This window comes from Bos grunniens, chromosome 24, assembly GCF_055505025.1.
Source record: "Bos grunniens cultivar Pamir isolate PY7600 chromosome 24, Bosgru_T2T1.0, whole genome shotgun sequence".
Lineage (NCBI taxonomy): Eukaryota > Metazoa > Chordata > Mammalia > Artiodactyla > Bovidae > Bos > Bos grunniens.
Genome location: NC_141188.1, coordinates 34,546,115 through 34,568,998, shown reverse-complemented (window position 1 = coordinate 34,568,998; position 22,884 = coordinate 34,546,115). Strand labels below are relative to the sequence as shown.

The following is a 22,884-nucleotide window of genomic DNA, read 5'->3' as shown; positions in this document are numbered from 1 at the left end:
TCATGCTGTACGGAACCACCATCCTCGTTTCCCCAGAGGTGCAGCTCAATGGAAGCTTAGGTCACTGACCCCACTTCGATGACTTTTATGCAGGTATGGGATTCTCAGTTCCCCCAGAAAGTGGGATGGGGCAGCAGAAGGAAACTTAAACAAAAGTACAAGGAAAAATGTATATGGAAAAATTTAAAGGATTTCATTGCAAAGAGAAATGTCAGCAGAAGCTCTCAGAAGAGCCATAATCGAACATGGTTTTTAGACAAAACAGTGCTGGTAACATCTGCCTTCAGTCTGGTGCTGGCATTCTGACCCCCTGGTGATGTACCAGTCTCAGGATGGGATCCATGCCCTGACTTGTTCCACAGCAAGTGCTGGCGGAACCAGGGCTTAGGCCCCTCTGGCTCAATCCCTGGGCAGGTTGGGCTCAAGGAGAGGCAGGGATCCAGGAGCTCCCAACAGAAAGTGGAGAAGCCTGGGGGTGAGGGCAGTGTCCTGGAGGGTCTAGGAGCACAAAGTAGGTGGTGGGCAAGGCAGAAGAGCTGACTGGGGGATCCTAAGGCAATGAGAGCTTCCACAGGATACCTGGCAGCCTTCTAGGATACTGAAAGTGCAGCAGCAGAGGGGGTCAGCAGGTAGAAACAGAAAGTCAGTCATTAAGAGCTGGTGTTTAAAGGCAGGAGCAAAGAAAGCTTCCAGATTCTGAGTAATCGGGATCCTAGGCAGGCCCTGGGCCAGAAATGAAGACACAATGGGTCAAAGCTTGTTGCTGGAACTGGGTGGAAAAGAACAATAGCTGGCCTAACCGGAGGCGTGCAATGTGCTAGCATTGCTTTCAACTCTTAAGAAGGTCTTCATTCCACAATCACAAATCTCTTGCCAGGGGTAAAAATTTTCAGATGAAGGGATCAAGACTTAAAGAGCTTCAATAACTTGCCCAAAGTCAGGGAGTCACAGAAGCTAGCAGATGGGGGAGCTGAGATTTAAACCCAAGTCTAGGACTCTGAAGTCTGTGGGCTTAACTACTTCACTGCCCTACATGGTGAAAGCTTGGTCAGAGGAGCAAGGGCAAGGTGAAGGGAGAAGGATGGTGAACCCCAGCTGGGGCCCATCCAGCGCTGTCACAGACATATTCACACCTTATGTCAATTACTCTTCACGGTGTCCTTGTCCTCATTAAAAAAGTTGTTTTTTTTTTTCCCCAATGAGTGATCTGAAGCATAGAAAGACTAACTGGCTTGCTTACAATCACATAGGAAGGAGGTGGTGGTGGTGGTGGTGGTTTAATTGCTAAATTGTGTCAGACCCTTTTGTGACTCAATGGACTGTAGTCCACCAGGCTCCTTTGTCTGTGGGATTTCCCAGGCCAGAATACTGCAGTGGGTTACCATTTCCTTCTCTGGATGATCTTCCCGACCCAAGGATGGAACCCACGTCTCCTGCAAAAGGAGGATTCTTTTACCACTGAGCCAATAGGGAAGCCCTACAGGAAGGAGGCCATCACCCAATTAATGGGACTAGGGCAGAGATCAGAGCAAAACCCACAGCAAGACTGCCTGAAGCTGAGGTGCTGTGGGGGCAGGAAGAGATCTACAGATAAGCTCCGTAGTATTTAGTGTACATTCAGCCTTCTTAATCTGGAATCTGAGTTAATAAAGGTGTTCTAGGATAGAAAGTGATTTTGAAGACACTTAACTTCAAAGAGTCTGATTTCCTGTACTAAGTGTAAGGAGTGGCTTTCACCTGATATAACCCAATGATGCATTTATTCTTCCTAAGGAATGAGTCATGGGTTTTGTCCTTATGTTGAGCTCAACACCTTACACCATCTCTCTTTGCTCAAAGACAGCTGAATCAGTCGGTGCTATTATGGAGTAAGTGAAAGCTAATTTTACCTTTATTTAGCATATGTGTCATTTCTTTTGAGTTCTCTAAATGTGGGTATAATTAATTACTCATACCAAGCCAAGAGAATTAGGCAGGTTATTTCATGCCCTTAAAAAAAAGAAAACTTGGTGAAACTCTGACTTTTTTTATGTTTGCTGTATGTATTGTTTAGTGAATGGTAAAGATTTAACTTACTATTAGAGCATCATGGGACTAGAAACTGCCTATCAGGTCATTAGCAATCAATCAACAAATGTTTTTTACCTACCCACTCTGGGTTCCACACTTTTCTAGGCCTGAGGCTGGAAGATAATTTGGAGAGATCAGTTCAGTTCAGTTCAGTCGCTCAGTCGTGTCCGACTCTTTGCGACCCCATGAATCGCAGCACGCCAGGCCTCCCGGAGTTCACTCAGACACACGTCCATCGAGTCGGTGACACCATCCAGCCATCTCATCCCCTGTCGTCCCCTTCTCCTCCTGCCCCCAATATTTACACTAGTGCTTTTTAAGCAGTGAAGAAAGACCGTTTTAAAAAATTCCAATCGACTGTTAACCAGCATTTTGTAATATAAACTAAAACTGGGTTATGAGAAAAACGATCACATGGTTAGATGTCATGGCAATATCAAATTGCTAAAAATATTTATAAGCACTCAGTTTTTGTATTTTTCTCTTTGCAATGACAGTGTAGGGACTGGCAGGGTCCACAGACCACACTTTGATTAGCAGTGATTTAAACAAGGCATGACCATTCTAAAAGCATCTCAACAACTGAAAAACTAGTTTTTGCTGCTTTTTCTTTCAGTTTTAAAATACTTTTTGCTTACCGTGTTCTTGAATTTTCCAGTGTTTGATGAACTTATGAAAGAAACTCTTTTTCAAGGCAAACTACACTTTTCCTAACTGAGAGATAAGGGAGAAATACTTCCTTCAGAGACCAACCTATGAAAGGTCCATGAAGAAGGAAAGAAGGAAACATAAAACACCAACCCAAGTTGAGGGAAAAAAAGAGGCCAAAGTCTCACAAACGGTAAAAAGCCTATTTTCAGAGGAAAACTATGACTTGCAAGATAGCTACTAACGGAGTCTCTGACTGTGTGGAATCACATAGATACAGAATGAAGAAATCTATTTTTATAGAATTGTCCTTTCTGGCATTCCTCTTGATGCCGTGGCAGATAGCATATTTACAAGAACTTTTTTTTTTTTTAACTTGGAATGAAGTAGTAGAGCATTTTGGCAAGAGCAAAAAACAGGGCATAAAATTCATGAGATCAAATTTTTCATTTCCCTAGATGCTTACCCAGGGGTAAAAAGCCAAGAAAAAAATAAGTAGAGATAAACTTTATTCATCTTAAAGACATCATCTACATAGAAAAAAAATTCTAAATGCAAAAGTCAGTTTCTAAAATCTGTTTCCCAGAAATGTCTAGAAATAAAACTTCCTCACTCTAATTGGGAAGAGTATTCTATTGATATATTTTACTGTTAATGCTAACTCAAGGCATTTAAGACTAGAATGTGCATATTGACGAATAAGAAATGAGATTCTGACTATTGTGGTTATCTGCTATTGTGTAATAGACCATCCTAAAGCCAGTGGGATATTCCTTGTAGCTCAGATGTTAAAGAATCTGTCTGCAATGCAGGAGACCCAGGTTTGATCCCTGGGTCGGAAAGATCCTCTGGAGAAGGGAATGGCAATCCACTCCAATATTCTTGCCTGGAGAATCCCATGGACAGAGGAGCCTGGCGGGCCACAGTCCATGGGGTCGTAAAGACTCAGACACCACTGAGCAACTAACACTACTAAAGCCAGTGGCTTAAAACAACAACTTTTCAATTCGGCAGCCTAGGCTGGAATCAGCTAGATGGGTCTGCTGGTCTCTCCTGGGATCTCTCTTGTCAGTGGCTTGAGCTGATGTCTTGAATGGGGCTTTTAAGACCAAGCTGGCTTTACTCACAATGCTTAGCATGGTCTCACATATTCCAGGAGCTCTCTGTACATTCTTTCTCCAGCAGGGTGGTTGGTCTGTGTTCTAAGAAGAAGAATTCTAAGATGGCAAACACTTGTCAAGCTTCTGTTTGCTTCAAACTTGCTAATATCTCATTTACCAAAGCAAGTCATTGGACCAAACTCAGACTAAGGATGGGAAGGAACAACACAAGGGCAGAAGTTCTGAGAGATGTGGTTCATTGGGGGACCACCAATGTAACAATAATAAAATTAGTGCTCGCTTTGGCAGCACATATACTAAAATTGGAACGATACAGAGAAGATTAGCATGGCCCCTGCGCAAGGATGACACACAAATTCGTGAAGTGTTCCATATTTTTGTGAAGTAAGCCAGAAAGAAAAACACCAGTACAGTATACTAACGCATATATATGGAATTTAGAAAGATGGTAACAATAACCCTGTGTACGAGACAGCAAAAGAGACACTGATGTATAGATCAGCCTTATGGACTCTGTGGGAGAGGGAGAGGGGGAGGGTGGGGAGATTTGGGAGAATAGCATTGAAACATGTATAATATCATGTATGAAACGAGTCGCCAGTCCAGGTTCAATGCACGATACTGGATGCTTGGGGCTGGTGCACTGGGACGACCCAGAGAGAGGGTATGGGGAGGGAGGAGGGAGGAGGGTTCAGAATGGGGAACACAGGTATACCTGTGGCAGATTCATTTTGATATTTGGCAAAACTAATACAATATTGTAAAGTTTAAAAATAAAATAAAATAAAATAAACAATAATAAAATTAAAAAAAATTTTTTAACTAAATTGTGCTTAAAAATTATAAAAATACATATTCTATTTTTTCTGAATAAGGCAGAATTATGATATTTGGAAAATAGAGCTGATGTTCTAAAGATCGGAAGATGGCATCAGTATTTGGGAATGCTCTTGGGGCTTCCCTGATGGCTCAGTGGGTAAAGTATCCGAATAGTAAAGAATTTAATTGCAGGAGATGTGCAACCCACTCCAGTATACTTGCCTGGAAAATTGCATGGACGTAGGAGCTTGGCAGACTGCAGTCCATGAGGTTGCAAAGAGTCAGGCACAACTGAACATGTGGCACACAGTTAATGGCATGAAGAGCTATAAAATCACACCAGATTACACCAACCAAACCAACTGATCAAGTCATACGTATTTATTGAGCACCTAGTAAGTCACCACCACTGCAAGCTGGTGTAAGAGACACTTTTTCCTGCAGTCAGGGAACCTACAATGGAGCTGAATACAAATAATATTTAGTGTTGGAAACAGTGCAGGACAGAATATAGTCAGCTCCCAGGGCACTGGAGCCCTGAGCTTCCAGGTAGGAAAAGAGGCAAAATGTGAAGGATCATGCAAAAGGTTTTTATGGATCACTTCTTCTCACTTTTTCATTGGCTCAAAATCAGTTAATGACCCCACCTAGATGCAAATAATGTGGGAAATATATTCCTGGGGCCAGCAGCCACTTTCCAGAACAATTTTACACTCTGGAAGGGGAGAACCAATCCTTGGTAGGCAGCTAGTCATTTCTGTCTCCTGCATAGATTATGTTAAGAGTTTCCATGACTTTTGGGTATTTCTTTTCCTCATCTCTTCACATTATTTACATACTATTGATTCTGTCCCTCTCTCATCTCCTCCCACCTCCTCAGAGTCACTCATGAAGTTATACTCATATTTTCTAGTTGATTTATAGGCCTGGCTGTCTAACCAGCCACTCAGAATCATCTTTGGAATTTACTTCCATGAAGAGCTCACTGTATGAGATAAGGAAATAGTTTGTGAGTCCCATAACCATCGTTTGCTACTCTATTATAAATCTAGATTAAAAAAATAGAGAAATGAGAAAGTTGAATCTACACTGACTTCCTAAAAAGTAATGTATTATGTGATATTGTTGTAGGAAGGGTGACCCCCTTCCAGGGCCAAACTGGGCTCTTGTCTAACACTCAGAAATGAACTGTCTGAGGAGACACATGTGCTAACAAAGCAAGAGATTTTATTGGGAAAGGGCACCCAGGTGGAGAGCAGTAGGGTAAGGGAACCCAGGAGAACAGCTCTGCCACGTGGATTGCAGTCTTGGGTTTTATGGTGATGGGATTAGTTTCTGGGGTGTCTTTAGCCAATTATTCTGACTCAGAGTCCTTCCTGGGGGTGCACGCCTTGTTCAGCCAAGATGGATGCCAGAGAGAAGGATTCTGGGAGGTGGTCGGATATGTGGTGTCACCTTTTGATCTTTCCTGAACTCTTCTGGTTGGTGGTGGCTTATTAGTTCCGTGTTCCTTACCAGGACCTCCTGTCCTACAACAGCTCATGAAAATGGTTACTAAAGGGCCTGGCCAGGATGGGTGGTTTCAGTCAGTGTGCTTCCCCTAACAATATCACTTAATATGTGGAATCTAAAAAATGATACAAAAAATTATTTATAAGACAAATAGACTCACAGACATAGAAAATGAACTTATGGCTATCAAAGGGGATAGTGGGGAAAAGGAGAGAGTTAATTAGGAGTTTGGGATTAACATATACACACTATTATATACCAATAGGTTAGCAATAAGGACCTACTGTGTAGCACAGGGAATTATACTCAATGTCTGATAATAACTTATAATGGAAAAGAATCTGAACAAGAATATGTATACATGTATAACCTAATCACTTTGCTGTACATTTGAAACTAACACAACATTATAAATTAACTATACTTCAATTAAATAAAATATTTATTCAATTAAATAAAGAGGACTTTCCAGGTTTGATGCATGAGACAGGGTGCTCATAGCTGGTGTATTGAGGTGACCCTGAGGGATGGGATGGGGAGGGAGGTGGGAGGAAGTTCAGGATGGGGAACACATGTACACCCATGGCTGATTCATGTCAAGGTATGGCAAAAACCACTACAATGTTGTAAAGTAATTAGCCTCCAATTAAAATAAATAAATAATTTTTTTTTTTTTTTAAAGAGGACTTTCTTGGTGGCTCAGATGGTAAAGGGTCTGCCTATAATGCAGGAGACTCAGGTTTGATCCCCAGGTTGGGAAGATCCCCTGAAGAAGGAAATGACAACCCACTCTAGTACTCTCGCCTGGAAAATCCCATGGACGGAGGAGCCTGGTAGGCTACAGTCTATGGGGTCGCAAAGAGTCGGACAGGACTGATCGACTTCATTTTCACTTTCTTTCAATTAAATAAAGAAGTATTGAAATTAACAACCTCATTTGTTCTGTGAACTGCTCAGCACTAAGATGGTTATTAAAGAGCATTAAGTGATGAGAGATTTCAGTGATTATATGGTTTACAAAATTACCCTTAACTCTATGTTCTAGTATTTAAGTAATATTAATTTGATCTTAATTTTGACAAGTATTTACCAATCTGCTGCTTGGTATAACTCACTTCTATAGAGATCTCAAAAGAGACAAAGAAAAAAAAAATTTGGGGGGGCCAGTTTCTGTTCACAAAAGTTTTTATATTTTATTGTGAACCAACTCTCTATTGGATCTGTTGGACAAATTCTTACCAAAATGCATGTCTCTGATGTGAGATATTTTTGACATGGAAACAAACTGCAGTGTGGCTGAACATTGCCAGTTGGATATATTTTGTGGTCACAGAAATCATTCAACTGGGTTCAAACCCTTAGATTTAGGGTGGCACAAAAGGGAAAAATGAGAAAATGACTCAAGGGGATAATTTAGAGGCTGCTTTCTAATTTTCACTCAAAATCTCTGCTGGATAAATTACTTAACCTTCATGTCAAGAGAATGAAGGCTCCATTTCTTAAATTTCCACTATGCCTGGGCCAGATGGTCTAATTACTCATTACCTTTTTTTCACTTATCCACAAAATGAGAATAATGACTTCTGCCCACTTACCTTTCAGGGTGAGCTCTGGGCTGACAGGAAAAAATTTCATTGTTAAGAAAAGGTACTTATTACCTAGGTACAGACTTTCTTTTATCCTAGCCCCACTGCTTCTAGTAACATACAGCTGGCGAGGAAAAAGGAATTCTCCTTAGTAATAAACGTATAAAATTACCTGCTCTGCCCAACTGCATATTTCATTTAAAGGCCAAACTGGAGTGTGTAAAACAAGAGCTGGAGAGGAAATTCATGCAGTTGGAATGTGAGTGCTTCATAGGGTCTTTGGCAGAGCTGACTACCAGGGAGTGCCCTAATGCACCATACCAATGTCAAGGTTCCAGCTGAAGCTGGGATCTGCTTGCAGTGAGTAGAAATTTTGGATACTGAGAATTCCACTCGGTTTGGTGAACACTGGGGTTTCTGAGCTGAGATTATGAGCCAGACCCAGGCCACGTGCCAAGGGAGCATCACTACTTTATAAGAAGCCATGAGATTAGGTGGAGAAGGAAATAGCAACCTACTCCAGTATTCTTGCCTGAGAATTCCATGGACAGAGGAACCTGGCCGGCTACAGTCCATGGGGTCACAGGGAGTCAGACATGACTGAGCAACATGCACACATTAGATTAGGGGCCTAGGGCAGGAGGCTCACCACAAAAGGCAGTGGGGGTGAGATGTGCCGTAATCTGAGGCAGGCACAGGCTGTGTTCTGGACACCATTTTGTGGTGATGAGGACTTGGTCAAGTCCCTTAACTTTGACCTCTTATCTATAAATACGACTGGATGGTATTCCATCTGTGTTTTCCAGAGCCCAGGGGCCTAGCGGCAATTCTCAGTTTTCAAAATGACCAGTAGAAACCCTGCCTTTATTTAGCAACATAGAATAATGGATCCTCACCCTTTCTCCAGTTTGAGCTGGCATGATTAAAGCTCAGTGTGGTCATATTAATGACTTCATGCTAAGCCAAAGCCTGTATTAGCAGTTATATAGATCTTTGATAACATGGAAAATATTTAGGAAATACAGGTAGTGATATTCTTTCAAAGCAGAAGGTCATGGGAAAAGTGTAATAAAAGGATATTCATATATACCCTTATATTCTTATACTTTATGATAGAATGATTGGATTGCAAAGGTTGCTCTCCATCTTTGGGTTTGCAGTCAGGCTGACCAGTTGCACAGCAAAAATTTCCTCATCATCTAGTTCCCTCTGGTTTTCAAGGGGAGGCCTTGGCAGGCATGTAGTTTTGCAAGCAGCAGTAATGCCTTCTGTTTTTCTATTTTGTTTATATTCTTTTCACTGCTGTTGGTGGTGACCCACATACTGCTGTTGGCTTAGAAAGATGTCATCGTTTTTTCTATGAAGTGATAATAAAAGTGGGAAAGTGTAACTTTAAAAAATGTATATTTAATTATTTGGCTGCGTTGGGTCTTAGTTGCTGCAGTATCTTTTGTTGCGGCTCCAGGACTTAGTTGCGCCACATATGTGGGATCTTAGTTCCCCAACCAGGGATAGAACACGAGTCCCCTGCTTTGAAAGGTGGATTCTTAACCACTGGACTGCCTGGGAAGTCCCAACTTGTTTTTAAAATGAAACCAAGCCAATGGTAAGGTGTAGTTTAACAATACAATTTTAAGAAGAATAGTGATATTAATAATAAGCAGGACCTGGGATTTATAATCCCAGTTCATATTCCTAGGATGACTTGGAAGGGCGGAAGGAAAAGGGCTGCCATATTGGGGGTGGGGGCGGGGAGGAAGGAGAAGAAGAAAATCCATGCTTTCACCTGAAGGAGCGTCAGTCCTAAGTATAATGTTAGGCCCATCATGGAACTAACAGAACATGGTCTAGTTTGATTATGCCCTTGGTGAACAGTGCCTTTACCACACTTGCAGTCTTCTTTCTTGATACTAGGGAAATATTTTGCAACAATGGCATGGCAAGTTGCATTTCTAACTTAAGATCTGAAGGACATAGTTATGCATGAATCACTTCTGAAGTATTAAGAGGTCGGCCAAACCCCAAATTCACTGTTAGTTTGGGTTTGTTTACCCACTTCTATGCATGTCTCACACCCACCCCTCTAGAGCTAAGTAAACCAATATCTCCTCTGGTGCTTGGGATACTTCTGCAGCTTTCACACCTCACATGGGTTTCCCCCCCAGAGTCCTCCTAGGAGCAGGAAGTGAGAATCAGAAGGTCTGGGTCCTGTTTATTATTCCTGTTTTTCTTAAAATGTGGGCAAGTCATTTAATTTCTTCAAGCATCATCTTTTCCCATTAAAACACAAGAGCCCCATTTTGCCTTAAAAACACAAGTGTGCCTTCTATTTGCTGCCTTAGTGTTTAAAAGCACTTATTCATACGTTTCTTCATTTAAACTTCAGAGTGGCCTTTCTCCTCTCCCCCAAAGTGTCATTATTCCGATCAAATCTCCCATATCTAGAACTATGGAGTGTTGGTGCTCCTGGGGTATTTGTTTTGGATACATAGTCTTTTTTTTAATTAACGAATTATTTGGCTGTGCAGAGTCTTAGGGCACTCTGGATCTTTGATCTTCACTGTGGCATGTGGGATCTTTATTTGTAGCAAGCAGGATCTAGTGCTCTGACCAGAGATTGAACCCAGTTCCCCTGCAGCAGGTATGCAGACTCCAGCCACTGGACCACGGGGGAAGATCCTGGATACACAGTCTTTAGAGAGACAGTTTTACTAACAAATATGAACTTTATATGTGTAGCTTTTATTTGTTCACCTTTAAAGCTGTTCTCAGTGGCAAATACACCTATTGTGCTCTGACGTCACAAAGTTATTTTTAAACAGCAGTGACAGTGTGAAGTCAATGACATCACATACCATCTGACTAGGTAGGGAGTGTAATAAAACATATCAAAGAGAAATACTGCCATGTACAATACAGTAATTTGTGTGTCATGCTCGTAATTGTTGCCTTTTAGAGCAAAATACGGGCTTCCCTCATAGCCGACTCATTTGAAAAGTCCCTGATGCTGGGAAAGATTGAGGGCAGGAGGAGAAAGGGACGACAGAGGATGAGATGGTTGGAGGGCGTCACTGACTCGATGGACATGGGTTTGGGTGGACTTCGGGAGTTGCTGATGGACAGGGAGGCCTGGTGTACTGCGGTTCATGGAGTCGCAAAGAGTTGGACACGACTGAGCGACTGAACTGAACGGGCTTCCCTTATAGCTGTCAGTAAAGAATCTGCCTGCAATGCAGGAGACCTGGGTTCAATTCCTGGGTGGGGAAGATCCCCTGGAGAAGGAAATGTGCGGGGAGCGAGCTCCGCCTCTGGCAAAGGTCATGAGGAAGGAGGCTTGGCATACGCAAAGGCGGGATCAAGCCTCAGGAGTCTCCCTGGAAATTCTCGAGCAATCTACCCCCAAAACCAGAGTCTGCCTACTTTCTGCTTTGTGCTTTCACCTACACTTCTGACTTTACGGGGGGCTGTCCCCCACTACCTCTCTGAAAAAAGAGTTAGCTTATAGCTCCAGTTAATAATTCCTGTGTGTGACAGTGTTTCAACCTACAAACTCCCTTGGAAGTCCTCTAGCCTGCCTGAATAGGTTTTTCCGGCCACATGTGATTGCTCAGAGCCTCCAAACTGTGAGAGGCATGAGATGTTCTAAACTGTCTAAATACAGATTCCTTTGAGCAGTCAAAAGATTGATTAGAAATTGTATTGGTGAAGGGATTTTCACTTGTTGGGCCAATGTTTGCTGCTAAGTCTCCATATCCCTTACCTGCTGTGTCCCTGGCAGTGTATTGATTAATATAATTGGTGTAAATAGTAGCTTTAATGTTTGTAACCTGGGACCCTTGAGTTAATTCTTTTTCTTGTTATAGCCCACCACACCTTTGCTCTGTAGGAATGCAACTTTATCTAATGCTTTTTGGAGGCTGGCGACTGACTTGAGAATAATCACCTTTAGAGAAAAAGGCCTCCGGGCCAGAAGATGATGCAAATCACCTAAACTTTTGCATATGATAAGTTTGCAGGAAGAAAGCCTGGCTTACTGCATGACTCTACCCCTTCCCCCATTATCCTCTATGCATAACTTAAGGTATAAAAACTACTTTGGAAAATAAAGTGCGGGCCTTGTTCACCGAAACTTGGTCTCACCATGTCGTTCTTTCTCTTACCTTCTGGCTGAATTATTCAGCCTCTTTTCTCCACTGAATTTCCTCACTGAGCTATCCTCATTCTATTACTCTTTATATCCTTAATTAACGTTTAATTAAGCAGTTGTTTCCTGATCTTCGCCGACGCCATCCCCGCTTCGAATTCCCTGGATCAGCCGGGGCTGGTCCCCGGCAGAAATGGAAACCTGTTCCAGCATTCTTGCCTGGAGAATTCCATGGACAGAGGAGCCTGGCAGACTACAGTCCATGGGGTCATAAGAGTCGGACACAACCTAGCGATTAAACCACCACCACCAGAGCAAAATACAAAGTTCTATGAGGAAGAAGGGCTGATTTGCATCCACAGATGGTCGATTCTGCTGCTAGGGGTTCTGACCTCGGAATCTCTCAGTGAGCTGGCCTGGTGTCATGGGGAGTTACTGGCTGGGTAGAGAACAGTGTCTTCAATGTAGACTTTGCTTTCATATTTGCATATTGATAAAAGAATTTTGGAATCTTAGCTGTTAGTTGAATATTTTCCTTCAGATAATCTTGTCTGGAAGGACTTTATAAAAAGAAAGTAAAATCTGTCTCACTTTCTCACAATGTTCTTTCATCCGTTTAGATAGAACCATACCACCTCAGTGGGACTATTCCAGGTAATGCTGGGCATTCATTGACTTATTAAAATGTGAATGTTCTTATTAGGGCAAAGTAGCATAGGTTCATGATTGGAAAAAATTTTAAAATATAGACATAGCAAAAAGAATATACACAAAGTCCCTTCTATCACATCTATTCACTCTTGAACATCTTCTTGTATAATTTCAAAATCTCTTTGAATATGCTTTCACATACACATGTCTGTACATGCACACATTCAAATATTCTTTTATATATAATGTATATTTCAGTTCTGCAAAAATTCTTTTTTAATAATGGCTGTGTTAAGATGCAATTCATATACCATAAACTGACTTTTAAAGTGGATGGTTCAGTGTTTTTTAGTATTAGAGTTGACCTTTGAACAACGTAGGGGTTAGAGGTGCTGACTGTTCCCCCCAGTTGAAAATCCAAGAATAACTTTAAGGTAGCTTCTTATATCGCCAGTTCTGCTTCAAGGAGCACATAGTTGGAGAAGGAAATGGCAACCCACTCCAGTATTCTTGCCTAGGAAATCCCATGGACAGAGGAGCCTGGTGGGGTATAGTCCCTGGGGTAGCAAAGAGTCAGACACAATTTAGCAACTAAACAACAAGTATTGTAGTAACTATTTATCGAAAAAAATCCATGTATAAGTGGACCCTTGCAGTTCAAATCCATGTTGTTCAAGGGTCAACTGTATATTCACAGAGTCGTACAACCATCAGTTCAGTTCAGTTCAGTCGCTCAGTCGTGTCTGACTCTTTGTGACCCCATGAAACGCACCACACCAGGCCTCCCTGTCCATCACCAACTCCCGGAGTTCACTCAAACTCACGTCCATCGAGTCAGTGATGTCATGCAGCCGTCTCATCCTCTGTCGTCCCCTTCTCCTCCTGCCTCCAATCCCTCCCAGCATCAGGGTCTTTTCCAATGAGTCAAGTCTTCGCATGAGGTGGCCAAAGTATTGGAGTTTCAGCTTTAGCATCGCCTCTATCTAATTCCAGAACATTTGCATCATTCCCCCTGCTCAAAAAAAATTCCCATATCCATTAGCAGTTGCTGCCATTACATATGTGACCTTTGTGTCTGGCTTCCTTCACCTAGTGTAATGTTTTTCAAGGTTCATCCATGTTGTCGCACGTATCAGATCTTCATTCTTTTTTATGGCTGAATGACATTGCATTGGATGGTTATATCACATTTTGTTTTTCCATTCACTAGTTAGTAAGCATTGAATTGTTTTCACTTTTTGGCTATTATGAATGTTGCTATGAACATCCATGAACACTTTTTCTGTGTGAATATATTTTCAGTTCTTTTGAATACAGACTTAGGATTGTAATTGCTGGGTTACATGTTAACACTGTTTAAATGTTAAAGTCTTGCACTTCTTTTTTTAAATTTAGTCCTAAGACTTTTATTCTTTTTGAATATTGTAAATGGAATGGCTCTTAATTTCATTTTTGGACGGTTTGTTTCTAGTGTTTAGAAATATGGTTAATTTTTGTACATGTGTATTATTTTACATCCTTTCTTTTCTGTTAAAATATTGTGAACATCTTTCTATGTCAGAAAGAATACTTCTATACCGTCATTTTAATGACTTCATAGAGAAGGAAATGGCAACCCACTCCAGTATTCTTGCTTGGAGAATCCCAGGGACGGGGGAACGTGGTGAGAGGCCGTCTATGGGGTCGCACAGAGTCGGACACGACTGAAGCGACTTAGCAGCAGCAGCAGCAGCAAGCTTAAAACTGCTGTGGCCCAGGTGGCACTAGTGGTAAAGAACCTGCCTGCCAATGCAGGAGACATAAGAGATGCTGGTTCGATCCCTGGGTTGGGAAGATCCCCTGGAGAAGGGCATGGCAATCCATTCCAGTATTCTTGCCTGGAGAATCCCATGGACAGAGGAGCTTGGTGTGCTATAGTCCACAGGGTCACAGAGTCGAACACAACTGAAGTGACTTAGCATGCAAGCTTGAAACAATTATAAGTATCTCTGCTAAGTCCTTGCCATTAAATCTTTGCAAACTTCCTTAACCGTTTCCTGGATATAAATCTATACAAGTGAAATTGTTAAGGCAGAATATATGCAAGATGAAGTCATTTACTAAGTGCTGCAAAAATTGCCCTCTTGAAAGGTTACATGGTTTTCACTTCTACCAAGTGTGTTAGAATTAATTCCTTGAATTCTCTTGAACTTTCAGTTTTATCATTAAAAAAAAAAAATCTTTGCCAATTGATAGGTGAAACACGAATCTTATTGGTGCTATGTTTGCATTTCAATTCTCAGAAAGGTCAATTTTTTTAATATATTTATTAGCTTAATGAATTTATTTTCCTGTCAGTTGTTAGATCTATTAGCCTCTATTTTTCAGCTTTCTTGAATTATTTTGTAAATGCATTTTATATATTAAAGTCATTAATCACAAGTCATTTGTGATATACATTTTTTCCTTATTTGTTTTCGATTTGTTCTGTTTGCTTTTTGGTGCACACATTTTTTTTTATGTAGTCAATTTATCAGTCTGAAGTTTTGTGTTATCCCCACAAATCCCTTTCTCCTTCTGTTTGTTTTTGAAGAACATAAGATTAGATAGACACACTTCCTCCCTACTACAACGTATCCCAGTATTTAATAAATATGCTAGTTAGCTCTCTCTTCTTTGAACTGTTCCATTTTAATCTTCATCTCAATTTTTGTTCCAGGAGCGCTCTCACACTGGACCTCTTTTTCCCTTCTCCATCTTTGGAAGCTCTAGCTCTGGTCCTTCTTAAGGCACTTCGTTCGTCCTGGCCTGCAGCAATGGCACCCTCCTCCAATCGTTAGAGGGCTTGTGCCGTCTCCTTTTTGGTGAAGTGTCCTGCCTCAAGACCAAGCCTCAGCCCTGGGAGATGGGAAGTTATTGTCCTCTACTCAGAGGCCATGTGACAGCTAAGAGTAATGTACTCAACATTGCTGTTTACCTGTAAAACACAGCAGATGGGGCGTCTGAAGGATTTCCCCCAAGGTAGGTTTGTTTGTTGTTGTTCAGTCGCTAAGGCTAAGTCGTGTCTGACTCTTTGCAACCCCATGGACTGCGGCATGCCAGGCTCCCCTGTCCTTCACCATCTCTCTGAGTTTGCTCAAATTCATGTCCATTGAGTCAGTGATGCTATCTAACCATCTCATCCTCTGCCACTCCCTTCTTCTTTTGCCTTCAATCTTTCCCAGTATCAGGGTAATTTCCAGTCAGTCGGCTCTTCATATCAGGTGGCTGAACAATTTCAGCTTCAACTTCAGCATCAGTCTTTTCAGTGAGGTGGCTTTACAGCCTGGCAAACTACAGCTTGCCCTAGTGGCTGTCTTAAAGTTGCATACCTTCGGTCACTCCCAGTTCCCCGGAGCGCCTTTGATCCCACCCTCAGGATGTATCTGCAGTGCCATAGATCTTGTTGGCGCCCAGTGACAGAATTGACGGGACTTGTCCTTCGACAACTGAAACTCATCTGGGAACCCACAATGGCTCTGGTGGAGGTTCTGCAGGCGGTGGCAGCTACTGTCTCACCCTGTTCGCCGGAACCTCCTTGCCCCTAGTCCGAGGTCCACCTAGAGGCTCCGGAGAAGCGGACTACCCGATCTCTGCCCGGGCAGTGGGAAGGTGGGGCGGTCCGGGACTCCCTTCAGCCGCGGGGCTGGGAACCGGGACACGCCTCTGGCCCTCCCCGCCCGCGAAGTTTGCAGCGCGCTGGCGGAGCCGCAGTCTTCGGGCCGAGGCCCAGCGCTGTCAGTTCCTGGTCGGGCGGGTGCCCGCTGCGGCCGCGGCACGTTCCAGCCCCGAGGAGCCGCCCCCTCGCCGCCGGCACCCGGCGCGTGGGGCGCGGGCGCGCATCCGCCGCCACCACCCACGCCCGGGCGGCGCTCGCTCGTCGCGTGAGCATCGTTCGCGGGGCCCCCAGCCCCTCCGCAGGCCGCCCAGCCAGGAGGACCGCGCGCGGCGGGATGGCAGCGGCCGGGCGGGCTCGGGACTGGGTACCGGGGTCGGTGCTGCCGCTGCTGTCGCTGCTGCTGGTGCAGGCGGGGTGCGCGGCGGCTCGACACCCCCAGTCCCCGGCCGGGCTCAGCCTGCACCCGCCCTACTTCAACCTGGCCGAGGCGGCCAGGATTTGGGCCACCGCCACCTGCGGGGAGCGGGAGCCCGGCGGCACGCGGCCCCGGCCCGAGCTCTACTGCAAGTTGGTGGGGGGCCCCACCGCCCCAGGCAGCGGCCACACCATCCAGGTAAGGTCCCGGGAGACCGCGGGGGGCGGGCTCCCTCCCCGCGCGGGGCAGCCACCCTGAGGCGAAGGGGTCGGACCCTTTCCCTAGCACTCTCTTGGGGAACTCCTGCGGGGCTCCGCGGCCCCCGGAGTAATCTTGGGGAGCACTGCCCTCGGGGACAAGCCGCTCGAGGCCGGGATGGGTGAAGCATGCGAGGTGAAGGGCTGAGGTTCCGTTGGGGCGAGCCCAGGAGAAAGTCCGAAGCTGCACTCCTGGGATGGACTGAACGGTGGTACTGTCCTGCTGCATCCGTCACCCAGGGAGCGCCCGGCCGGGCCTTGAGTCCCCGAGGGCCTCACCGACGCCCCTCCGTCCAGGCCCTTCATCTCCCTGAGCTTATGAAGAGAAGTTAATAGCAGTTAGATCCCCTGGTATATTTAAAGAGAGAAACCTTTGAGTTATATCAGTATTACCACTCCGGAGTCACCAGAAAGACGCAGCTCACTCACAACCTGAAGTGTTGCCACCATCCAGTCACTGGGGCGAGGGGACCAGGTAGAGACAAGGGTGCTGAGTGCATCGGGCTCCTACTGGAAACACCTGTGTGGATGCCGGTGTCACTGGTACTTCATCAGCGTCTGGAGGTGTGCCAGGTCCTTACACATGAGCCTCACACTACTCTGAGCACTGATCAGATGAAAGGTTAACAAATGCGGCTACATCACAGAGGACGCTTGGGTTTGAACCCAGTCCTGACTCTGAATCCTCTTTACCAACCAAGCTGGTCACTGCCTCCCTCCCTCTCCTGAAGTATTGCTGAGTAAAGTATTGCCGGAAGAGGGAGTAATTTCGGAGTTTGGGCTCCAAAAGGAAAAGATTATCATTAGGAGGCTAGGTCTGTTTTAGAAAGTTTTTTGACAAGTTGTTGAACATGCAGTATATTCTTATGAAATAGATGCTAATTTATTTATAAATGATATGCATGTATGACATTAATTTGTGTGTACTATTAATATAAAAATAAAAATGCTTTTAATTTTCTTTAGTAACAGCTCCAAATAGTTTTGCTTTCTCTAAATGTTTTATTTGTGATTGTGTATAACTAGTTATAAATAAACAAGTATTAATCACATATAATTATTTTTGACAAGTGTAGTTTAGCAGCATGATATAGCCATTCAAAGTTGGTTTTACATTCATACTTGAATTTTGTGGTTGTCGTCACTGAGAAAATACCTCAAAAATATGTAAATTCAAATGAAAACTACATTGACTCCTGAGTTCCAGAGCCAGCTGCATAATTTTCAGAGTGTATTGCAAAATGAAATTGTGGAGCTGCTTGTTCAAAATTTATGCATATCAGTTCAGTTCAGTTGCTCAGTCATGTCCAACTCTTTGTGACCCCACGGGCCGCAGCAAGCCAGGCCTCCCTGTCCATCACCAACTCCCAGAGTTCACCCAAACCCATGTCCATTGAGTCGGTGGTACCACCCAACCATCTCATCCTCTGTCATCCCCTTCTCCTCCGGCCTTCAATCTTTCCCAGCATCAGGGTCTTTTCCAGTGAGTCAGCTCTTCGCATCAGGTGGCCAGAGTATTGGAGTTTCAGCTTCAACATCAGTCCTTCCAATGAACACTCAGGACTGATCTCCTTTAGGATAGACTGGATGGATCTCCTTGCAGTCCAAGGGACCCTCAAGAGTCTTCTCCAGGACCACAGTTCAAAAGCATCAGTTCTTCAGCACTCAGCTTTCTTTATAGTCCAACTCTCACATCCATGCATGACTATTGGAAAAACCATAGCCTTGACTAGATGGACCTTTGTTGGCAAAGTAATGTCTCTGCTTTTTAATATGCTATCTAGGTTGGTCATAACTTTCCTTCCAAGGAGTAAGCGTCTTTTAATTTCATGGCTGAAATCACCATCTGCAGTGATTTTGGAGCCCCCCAAAATAAGTTTCCACTGTTTGCCTATCTGTTTGCCATGAAGTGATGGGACCAGATGCCATGATCTTCGTTTTCTGAATGTTGAGCTTTAAGCCAACTTTTTCACTCTCCTCTTTCACTTTCATCAAGAAACTCTTTAGTTCTTCTTCACTTTCTGCCAAGGGTGGTGTCATCTGCATATCTGAGGTTATTGATATTCTCCCAGCAACCTTGATTCCAGCTTGTGCTTCATCCAGCCCAGCATTTCTCATGATGTACTCTGCATAGAAGTTAAACAAGCAGGGTAACAATATACAGCCTTGACGTACTCCTTTCCCTATTTGGGACCAGTCTGTTGTTCCATGTCCAGTTCTAACTGTTGCTTTCTGACCTGTGTACAGGTTTCTCAAGAGGCAGGTCAGGTGGTCTGGTATTCCCATCTCCTTCAGAATTTTCCACGGTTTATTGTGATCCACACAGTCAAAGGCTTTGGCGTAATCAATAAAGTAGAAATAGATGTTTTTCTGGAATTATCTTGCTTTTTTTGATGATCCAGCAGATGTTGGCAATTTGATCTATGGTTCCTCTGCCTTTTCTAAAACCAGTTTGAACATCTGGAAGTTCACAGTTCACGTACTGTTGAAGAAGCCTGGCTTGGAAAATTTTGAGCATTACTTTATTAGCGGGTGAGATGAGTGCAGTTGTGCATTCTTTGAGCACAACTTTTGAGCATTCTTTGGCATTGCCTTTCTTCGGGATTGGAATGAAAACTGACCTTTTCCAGTCCTGTGGCCACTGCTGAGTTTTCCAAGTTTGCTGGCATATTGAGTGTAGCATTTTCACAGCATCGTCTTTCAGGATTTGAAATAGCTCAACTGGAATTCCATCACCTCCACTAGCTTTGTTCGTAGTGATGCTTCCTAAGGCCCACTTGACTTCACATTCCAGGATGTCTGGCTCTAGGTGAGTGATCACACCATTGTGATTATCTGGGTCATGAAGATCTTTTTTTGTACAGTTCTTCTGTGTATTCTTGCCACCTCTTCTTAATATCTTCTGCTTCTGTTAGGTCCATACCATTTCTGTCCTTTATTGAGCCCATATTTGCTTGAAATGTTCCCTTGGTATCACTACTTTTCTTGAAGAGATGTCTAGTCTTTCCCATTCTATTATTTTCCTCTATTTCTTTGCACTGATCGCTGAGGAAGGCTTTCTTATCTCTCCTTGCTATTCTTTGGAACTTTGCATTCAAATGAGTATATCTTTCCTTTTCTCCTTTGCTTTTCGCTTCTCTTCTTTTCACAGCTATTTGTAAGGCCTCCCCAGACAGCCATTTTGCTTTTTTGCATTTTTCTTTTCAAGATGCAGTGATAGAGTGTTAAACTAAGTGAGCAGCCTTTCTAAAAACCGGACCCTGTGAGAGTTTCCTGAACCGTGGTACTTGTACTTCTGCTCCATCCTCCAATTATTCTAGTTTTTTTTTTGTTTTTTTTTTTAATGTAGAAACTTGGCCAGTATATGTTCATTTTTAAAGTGGAATTCAGTACTTCCTGGTAGGAAGGTGTTGTGTTTTAATGTTATAAACAATGGATTCAAAGTTCATTCTTCTCTTGCAAAATATTGAAATATGTTAGAAAATTCTGTTTCTGTGTTTTTAAAATGTACAAATGTAAGAGCTTTTAGAGTAACACAGTTCCAGCTTTTCAGCAACAAAAGACGACACATTTCCAAACACCTATTTTTCAAAATTCTTTCCAAGGCATGCATTTCTTTAGAACAGTATTTACTTTTTCACGTATTTTAAAAACAACACACTTTCTTTGATGGAACAAAGTACCTCTGTTGTTTTGTAAATATTTATCAAGTAGTTCAGCGGTAAAGAATATGCCTATATTGCAGGAGACTTAGGAGACACCAGTTCGATCCCTGGGTTGGGAAGATCCCTTGGAGAAGGGCATGGCACCCGCTCCAGTATCCTTGCCTGGAGAATCCCGTGGACAGAGAAGCCTGGTGGGCTACAGGCCACGGGGTCACAAAGAGTCAGATACAACGCAAGTGACTGAGCACGCACGTATTCCTGGCAGTCACTGGTCATCCCAGCGAGAGTCTGTCAATTTGGAACTTTTGTGGGGAAAAAAACTGTAACTCAGCTTTAAATTTAAGAGGTGTTTTAAGTACTTTTCCATGAGAAAACCAGTGAACCTGTGTAGCCAAAAGAATTTCATGATCACTCTCCTTTTCAGTACAATGTTGTAACTCTTCTGCTGCTTAGAAGAATAGAATCCACCTGTCCACTTAATTGAGTGCACATAAGCTTCACGTGTCCTCAGCAGGTAATAGCCTGGTGGGTCAGAGCCCTCCTCTTCCCTTGAACAGACACTCGGAACTCTTGTGGCTAGTTGACTTGTGGACTGAGTGAAGGCCTGTAGGCAATGTGTTGCTGTTGTTCAGTCAGCCAGTTGTGTCCGCCTCTTTGTGACCCCATGGACTGCAGCATGCCAGGCCTCCCTGTCCCTCAGCATCTCCCAGAATTTGCCCAAGTTCAGAGTTCATTGCGGCATCAGTGATGCCATAATATACAGAGGCAATCTGTATATTAGGAAAATTGAATTTCTTCATTTTAAGTAAACCAGACAGTTTGAGTATTCGCTTCTTGCATCCCACTGGATTGCCTGGGACACCCAGCTTTGGAGAGAACTGTTCTAATTGTCGGAGAAGGCAATGGCACCCCACTCCAGTACTCTTGCCTGGAAAATCCCATGGATGGAGGAGCCTGGGAGGCTGCGGTCCATGGGGTCTCGAAGAGTTGGACACGACTGAGCGACTTCACTTTCACTTTTCACTTTCATGCATTGGAGAAGGAAATGGCAGCCCAGTCCAGTGTTCTTGCCTGGAGAATCCCAGGGACAGGGGAGCCTGGCGGGCTGCTGTCTATGGGGTTGCACAGAGTCGGACACGACTGAAGTGACTTAGTAGTAGTAGTAGTTCTAATTGTGGGAAGAGTAAACGTAAGGAGGAGGGAAGGTATCCAGGAAATTTTCAGCTGATTCTTTGTCCCCAATTTTGCCTAGAAATGGGCCAACTCTCATCCTCCTCAGCTCGTATTTTTATTGAGTGTCGTACGTTGCCACTACTGTTTTGAGAAGTACATAAAAGTCATGTTTCTTGTTCTGATTGAGTTTCCATAATAAATGCTTAAACCTGAGTCTACAGGCCTAGATAGAGTAGGCAGTGGCTTCCTGAGGTCACTCAGCTGACTGCATTTCCAGGCCAAGGTGTAGCCTGAAGGAGGAGAACGCTGTCTGGTGTCAGGCTTAAATCTCTCAGCTGACTGCATTTCCAGGCCAAGGTGTAGCCTGAAGGAGGAGAACTCTGTCTGGTTTCAGGCTTAAATCTCTAAAAATACGGGTGAGCAAAAGTGCTTTCTGCTTTTACAGTTGAGGCTTGAGCAGGTGCACTGATGACTACTGTGAGAGGAGCTGACGTGATTAGGAGAGAAACATGTTGGAGACAGAAGGAGAAGGCCAATTCCAGAAGCTGGACTCTTAGACACTTGTTCTGGCTCAGTGTTAGTAGCAGCTGGTGCAGACCTTCCTTTCAGAAAAGTGAGGTGTGGTGGGAGACGGGTAGGGGAAGGGGAGAGAGATTAAGACTAATCATTTGGCTGTATCTGAGTGATGGTCATCTTTTTTTAAAAAATATTTATATCTTTATTTGACTTTGTTGGGTATTAGCTATGGCATGCAGGATCTTTTGTTGTGGCATGTGGAATCGAGTTCTCTGACCGGGGATTGAACCGGGACCTCCTGCGTTGGGAGTGTGGAGCCTTAGTTATTAGACCACCAGGGAAGTTCCAGTTTTAGTCATCTTAAATCTGCTGATATACAGCTCGAGCTGGGAGACAGAGAAAAGTTAGTAAAAATAGTTCTATTTTTTTGAAGTCTCTAAAAATAAAATTTGGGGGCCAGCTAGAGTTTAGAATTTCAGGTCAAAAGGATTTTGCAAAAAAGTAAAAAATGGATAAAAGTCACATCTTAGGGAAAAAAAATAAAACCAACAACAACCCGGGTTTATGGGGTTGATTCTATAATAATAGTAACGTGGGTACTTGAACAGTAGCATGTGTCAATAGGCAGGGCATTTAAAAAGTCTGTAGTTTGTTTGTTGTGTGAAAAATG

The 22,884-nt window shown here is 43.5% G+C and overlaps 1 protein-coding gene and 1 non-coding gene across 4 annotated transcripts in view; both read left to right on the top strand.

Annotated features, from left to right (window-relative positions):
- The first annotated feature begins 4,111 nt into the window (after nucleotides 1-4,111).
- On the top strand, nucleotides 4,112-4,218 carry LOC147346023 (U6 spliceosomal RNA). Its single transcript, XR_015154192.1, has one exon. It is a non-coding gene; the product is annotated as a U6 spliceosomal RNA (small nuclear RNA).
- A 12,135-nt stretch (nucleotides 4,219-16,353) lies between these two features.
- Nucleotides 16,354-22,884, top strand: part of LAMA3 (laminin subunit alpha 3) — a 259,339-nt gene continuing 252,808 nt past the window's right edge. For 2 of the 3 annotated variants that reach the window (XM_086372933.1, XM_086372941.1), the window contains exon 1: nucleotides 16,354-16,801. In XM_086372933.1, coding sequence (XP_086229059.1) covers nucleotides 16,523-16,801 — 279 coding nt within the window. In that variant the 5' untranslated portion in view covers nucleotides 16,354-16,522. The remainder of the gene's footprint in view (nucleotides 16,802-22,884) is intronic. The other variant, XM_086372934.1, reaches the window with a different exon arrangement.